The 7,113-nt window shown below is 35.8% G+C and overlaps 1 protein-coding gene across 2 annotated transcripts in view; it reads left to right on the top strand.

Moving 5' to 3' along the window:
- psd3l (pleckstrin and Sec7 domain containing 3, like) overlaps positions 1-7,113 on the top strand; it is a 120,699-nt gene that overhangs the window by 95,465 nt on the left and 18,121 nt on the right. For both annotated transcript variants that reach the window (XM_016522074.1, XM_016522073.1), the window contains exon 11: positions 6,463-6,653. In XM_016522074.1, the coding sequence (XP_016377560.1) occupies positions 6,463-6,653 (191 nt within the window). The remainder of the gene's footprint in view (positions 1-6,462; positions 6,654-7,113) is intronic.

Raw genomic sequence — 7,113 nt, 5'->3', positions numbered from 1 at the left:
CGATTCGATGGGTCTTAAATATTTTTGGTCACATTACCGCTAAAATATCTTCAGTCTGACGGACCTAAATGACTGTTTACAATCATTGGACAGGCCGAAGATTTTTTCTTCCCTGCGGTAGTTACTGCGTCATCAGAGAGAATCGTAGTAGCAGAATACAGGTCGAACTGCCTGACCAGACAAATAGCCTGATTAAAACACAAGTGACAAAAAATAACCAGCGAAGTATCGAAGAATGATTCTTCTCATTTTATTAGCCTACATTCAATGTAAACAGCAATTGATCACCGCGGTGACGTGGTTGTCACGGCGACCGTCACAGCCCTAGGATGAATTAATCAAAAGTAGGTCATTACACTTAAATCAAATCGTGATATGGACTTGTATCTGTAAATATTTAGCAAAAAGACTATTTGAATGAATGTGAATGAATGGAGCAGACGCGTGGTTTTGTTTACTTCACACATACTGAAGCGCGCAGTGATTTCAGCCTCTGACGTCTCACTAAATGAGAACATAAATACATGAACATCTCCAGAACTGCTCTGAGAGTCACTTCATGAACATTTGACCATTTCATTTGAGTAAAACTATCATCATATCATACACACACAGAAATTTAAAGGTATTCACGGCAAACCGTCAAAATAAAAGTTTGGTTTAACTTGAAGACATTGAGCCAGAAATACATGAATATTTTTCGATAGAATGTACATGCTACTACTACTACTATTAATAATAATAATAATACAATTATGAAAACTTTATTTTATTAAGGAATAATCACACATTTGTTCCAACCTATGAATCGTGAATCGAATCGATTCGCTGTCTACCCAAAGATTCACAGCCCTAATTCCAATGGATCTATAGAGGGGCCAAGAGCAATATCAGGGTGTCCGCGGGTCCTTAAAAAGTTTTAAAATGTCTTAAATAACGTTTTCCTAATAAGGCCTTAAAAAGTCTTAAAATGTCTTAAATTCGGATTCGATGGGTCTTAAATATTTTTGGTCACATTACCGCTAAAATATCTTCAGTCTGACGGACCTAAATGACTGTTTACAATCATTGGACAGGCCGAAGATTTTTTCTTCCCTGCGGTAGTTACTGCGTCATCAGAGAGAATCGTAGTAGCAGAATACAGGTCGAACTGCCTGACCAGACAAATAGCCTGATTAAAACACAAGTGACAAAAAATAACCAGCGAAGTATCGAAGAATGATTCTTCTCATTTTATTAGCCTACATTCAATGTAAACAGCAATTGATCACCGCGGTGACGTGGTTGTCACGGCGACCGTCACAGCCCTAGGATGAATTAATCAAAAGTAGGTCATTACACTTAAATCAAATCGTGATATGGACTTGTATCTGTAAATATTTAGCAAAAAGACTATTTGAATGAATGTGAATGAATGGAGCAGACGCATGGTTTTGTTTACTTCACACATACTGAAGCGCGCAGTGATTTCAGCCTCTGACGTCTCACTAAATGAGAACATAAATACATGAACATCTCCAGAACTGCTCTGAGAGTCACTTCATGAACATTTGACCATTTCATTTGAGTAAAACTATCATCATATCATACACACACAGAAATTTAAAGGTATTCACGGCAAACCGTCAAAATAAAAGTTTGGTTTAACTTGACGACATTGAGCCAGAAATACATGAATATTTTTCGATAGAATGTACATGCTACTACTACTACTATTAATAATAATAATAATAAAATTATGAAAACTTTATTTTATTAAGGAATAATCACACATTTGTTCCATGTTTTAATTTTAATGTTTGCCTAAAAAGGTTTGATTTTCAATAATTTAAAGATAAATGAAATTGTTTTATGCCTTCATTTGATAACCAGAAAAATTTAAAAACACAACACAGAATTTCTGAGGAAAATAAAAACGTTTCATAAGGCTATTGTAAGAATAAATTTGAATAAATTAATTTGTTTTTATGCATTCAAATAATTAGACATGCTAAAACACAGAATTTGCTAACAATTAAACATATGGTGAGAAAAAATAAAACCGGGCCCTAAACATGTAATTTTTGTTAAACTTTTAATAAATTGATGTGAAATTATGTAAGTTTTAATGATTTTAACTAATTAAACATGCTTTTTGATTAATAAAATTTAATTTAAACAGAATAATTAAATTAAAGTGATTTATTACAATTAAAGGAGTCCAGAACAATTAAAACGGAAAAAATGGAATTTGGAAAAAAATAAAACAGATTTCATGGGGCCCTAGAAATAGTTGTCACTAGTGGTTGAACAGATCGTAGTTGATTCATGGATCTGTGAAGACCAAGTCCTACGGGTCGGCACACATGTGATCCGCGGATTAATTGCACAATCTAACCATAATATGGTGAAAGTTTATCAATTGTACGTGTTTACACACACAAGCGATTTTAAACCATTCAAGCGGTTCAAAGGCGAAAGGGAACTCTATTTGTTACTCGCGTGCTGTTTTCTATGTGCACAGCCACACACACATGAAGAGAGGCACGTTTGACTGCATGCAAACACCAACTGAACCCTCTTTCGTATCTCCTTGTGTTCGAACAGACACATATACACATAAAATTATGACTATCTCGACAATCATTCTGGTAAATGCAGTCAGTTATGTCTTAAGTGAAGGAGAAAGAAATCTGATGTGTATCATTATATTGTATCCGTGCATCAGGTTTTAAAGGGACAGCATCCTATAAATACCTACTGCTGTCATAAATGCTCATCAAACAACAAAACACAGCTTTGACAAAGATTAATCTATATTTAATTTATTCAGTGAACACTATGCAGTGTTGTTTTACACTTAATTATTACATTTCTGTACCTGCATTTTATTTGTAACGTTGTTCTGTTGTATTTATCTATGCTTGTAATTTGTGTATTTGTTCTTATTTTTACTGGCTGTTCACTCGTCTCTTTAATCTTTAATGTTTGAACTTTCTTAGTTAGGCTAGTAGTTTTTGCTGTGGTATTGAAGAAGTATTAGCTTTAAGTTATAATTGGAAAGCAAAGTTACACTGAAATATTTTTTCTTTTCTTGCTGATCCAAAAAACAATCCAATTCATGGCTCAAAAACCGTAATATGAGATTGTTGTCACCCAGTGGTGCAACCAAATTTAGCGCAACTGTTTTTGGTAGCTTTGGTTCATTATTTCGTCTGGTCCTATCCGGTGTAAATCAGAGTGAACTTTATATCATTGATTGTAAATATTAAAAGTGCATCATACCACAAAGGAAGGACATTTCAGAAGACCCTTGTCAGAAAGTCATTGCAAATAAAGTTGCAAAACCGCTTCGAAGTTTCTACTGCTCCTGCGAACTACAATCAACTAAAAGTGGAACTACTTGTTTGACTTAGGTTCTGGTGTGTATGGCAAAAACCAAACAAGAACTTCATCCCGACAGTCAAGCATGTTGGAGGTCGTGTAATGGTCTGGCGATGCTTCTCCAGGAGAATCTGAAGTCTAGTTCTATTAGGTTTGCTTTGTGTCAGTCTTTCCCAATTGAATTGTATGTGCTCTGGAAATCTGGTAGCAGTTTTTGGCTTGCGGCAAGCAGGTCAGGGGCACCTGTGAACTTTTGGCACTGTAGTTTCCTCTGGTCAATAGCTGTAAATACTGGCTCATTTAAAAAAGTTTGCTGCTTGCAGCTTTATTACATTTCGCATTGGGAAATCATGGATTAGTGCCCATGAAATAACACTTGTATCGTCAGTTCCAATCTGTGTTTTAATGGTTTGTCATCATTTCTGATCTGGTGGTGGTTTGATAGGCCAAGGATCGCTCTGTGTCCGTTGTGCAAAAGTGTGCAGCCCTGTTTCATGAGACGTTTTAATTAGATTTGGAAAAGTGCAGTCAGTTCACATTAATGGCAGTCGTTTTCTTAAAGTCATATGCATACAGAAACAGTCATTTATAGCTAGCTCTGTTTGTTTCTCATCTTGCTGAAATACTCTGCCTCCATCATCATTTATCTGGGTTTTTATAGGGTTTTGTGGAGACTGAGTGCTATATATAGAGAGGGAGAATGAAATAGTCTGCTGAAATGAGGGTGAAATGAATTGTTTTCTGATTTGAAATATGTTGATGGTTGATTTTGTGGATAGGTAAATCTCATCTGCCTGTTAAAGGTGTGATTCAGCTTGAGTAAGTGGATGGGAACTTCTAAAAGGGTCATTTATTTACAGAGACAAGACTAGTTCTGACTAACTTGACTTGTTGCCTATTTCAGTATTTATTCATGTTTTTTTTGTTTTTTTTCAATAGCGTGTGTGATCCTTCTTTACATAAAGGGAGTCTTTGAGCATTTCTAATGCGTCCTGACACTGGACTAATGTCACAAAGCAAATAGTGGTCTCAAGCTTCAAACATATTACAGAAAGCCGAGGTAAATGGCTGCTATTGGGATTGTTAGTTTCCTAGCAACGTTCTTTTCCATGACTGACAGAAGCTCCAACCTTCAGGACCGAGTCCGGCGGAGTGTTTGCATTTCAGAAAACGTAGCAAAAAATGTCTAAAACCCAAAAAGCATCTTCTCAGCTGTTAATATGACACAGTATTGAAGTGTGCGAACATAATGTTTAGTGGCATGTGTCAAGTTACAGACCCACTTCAAATGACCCGTTAATGTTGTGACCTCTGATGGTCATGCTACTGTCGCATGATTACAACTGTTGGTCTTTAATCAAACGCTCTTTCCACCTGCCGTACAAAAGAAAGGTGTGTGTGTGAGGAACAGATCTAAAGTCAGCACATGCACTACCTTCCAAAAATCTCTTCTGCTCGCCAAAGCTGTAAATGTTTGATAAAAAATGCAGTAATATACAGTCAAGTAGTACAGTGTTCATTGCAGCAGGCACATAGCTGACTTTTGTAAATAAGCTGCTATCTATAATACAATATTGCAGTTAGTTATGTAATTTGTAGTGTAGGGACCAATTGTCACTGTCAGTTAGTTGCTTATTAGCATGCCGATTTTTATTGGCAGTGCATTACTATTTATAAAGCACATATTAATACCTTATTCTGCATGAGCATATTCTAGATCCTTTAATCCACCCCATACCCAAATGTAACAAATACCTTACTAACTATTAATAAGCAGCCAATTAGGAGTTTATTGGGTCAAAAGTCGTAGTTAATGGTTAGTTAATAGTGAGAATTGGACCTTAAAATAAAATGTGGCCATGTAATCTGTCAGATTACTCGTTTTGTAATGTATTCTGACTACCTTTTGATTACTTTTAGATTACTTTTCTTGCATATAACAGATTTGAATATGATTGTTGTGTACCATATTGTACTTCATTTGACCCTCTAACTCTAGCACGCTCTATTCTAATTCTATTTGATCTATTTGTTTTCTTTTTCATTAAAAACATCTTGATCCTCTAACACTTGCACTCTCTATTCTAGCTACTTGTTTTCTTTTTATTTATTATAAAAAATGGCCCTCTAACACTAGCATTCTCTATTCTTTTTATATTCTTTTAACTTGTTTTATTTTTGTTTAAAAAAAGACCCTCTAACACTAGCGTTCCCTATTCCTTTCTATTCTATCTTTTTATTTATTATAAAAAAACTTGTCACTTGTCACAGCACTTATATATCATTGCACTTTTGTTGATTTTGATTGCTTCTGTTGTCCTCATTTGTAAGTCGCTTTGGATAAAAGCGTCTGCTAAATGACTAAATGTAAATATATTTCTTTCAAAACTGAGCAAATTAAAACGAAATATAATCTAATTACTTAAATTTTGGCATCTGATTACGTAATCCAGATTACATGTAATGAACCGGTGTCTGGTTCTATAAAAAACTAGTGTAAATGCCTTCCAAGATACCCTACCTAGTTTTTAGGAGCCCTGCCAGCCATACGTGAGCAGTAATAGATGGCATGTGTGTATGCGGTGATTGTGAAACACTAACTGTCATATGGGATGAAGATAGCAGCATATAGAGCAGGAATAGTACATTGGATTTGTACCTGTTGGGTGGATAAACATTTATGTGACCTTCTATAAACTGGAGTGTGCATACTGTACCAAATCAGATATCAATGTGATCCATCAAGATGCATGAATTGTATCTTGCTGTCATTTAGCTGTCGTGCAAAAGAGATGATGTTAACAAATGACATTTAGATGAAATCTACTGATTTTTCCTGCTTTTTATTTTCACAAATGTCAGGCGGCCACATGATAACAGATGTGCATTATGAGTCAGTGGTCAGTGTGTTTGTGTGGGGATTCCTGCAGTGATGTTGAATGACTGCAGACTCTCCCACACATCAGTCTCTTGCAGAAATGAGTTTCCACAGCTCAAACCTGTTCAGACTCTCACTACACATACTTCATACATTGTCAGGGTTGTGGGAGAGTTGTCATGCATGAAGGTTGATGGGATGTGTGTGTGTGTGTGTTGTAGTGATGGAGATGAGCTGAAGAAGTCTCTGTCTGAGCTGGCGGATAAGAACCATCACTCTCACACTAAGAGCATCAGTCGCATCAGCAGCAGCAGTAACCCGTTCCTGGACATTGCCCATGACCCCAACGCTGCTGTCTACAAAACTGGCTTCCTGGCCCGCAAAATGCACGCTGACATGGACGGGAAGAAAAGTAAGATTTAATCTGAAGCCATCATGTCATACAACACCTGCTCAATTTGAGGATAAAATGTGACCCGGACCACAAAACCAGTCATAAGGGTCAATTTTTTTCTAAAAGCTGAATAGATAAGCTTTCCACTGATGTATGGTTTGTTAGGATAGGACAATATTTGGCTGAGATACAACTATTTGAAAATCTGGAATCTGAGGATGATAAAAAAATCTAAATATTGAGAAAATCATCTTTAAAGTTGTCCAAATGAAGTTCTTAGCAATGCATATTACTAATCAAAAATTAAGTTTTGATATATTTACGGTAGGAAATTTACAAAATATCTTCATGGAACATGATCTTTACTTAATATCCTAATGATTTTTGGCATAAAAGAAAAAACTATAATTTTGACCCAAACAATGTATTTTTGGCTATTGCTACAAATATACCACAGCGACTTAAGACTGGTTTTGTG

The sequence above is a fragment of the Sinocyclocheilus rhinocerous genome, unplaced genomic scaffold (assembly GCF_001515625.1).
Source record: "Sinocyclocheilus rhinocerous isolate Xijiao unplaced genomic scaffold, SAMN03320098_v1.1 scaffold178, whole genome shotgun sequence".
Lineage (NCBI taxonomy): Eukaryota > Metazoa > Chordata > Actinopteri > Cypriniformes > Cyprinidae > Sinocyclocheilus > Sinocyclocheilus rhinocerous.
This window is presented reverse-complemented; position numbering and strand designations above follow the sequence as displayed.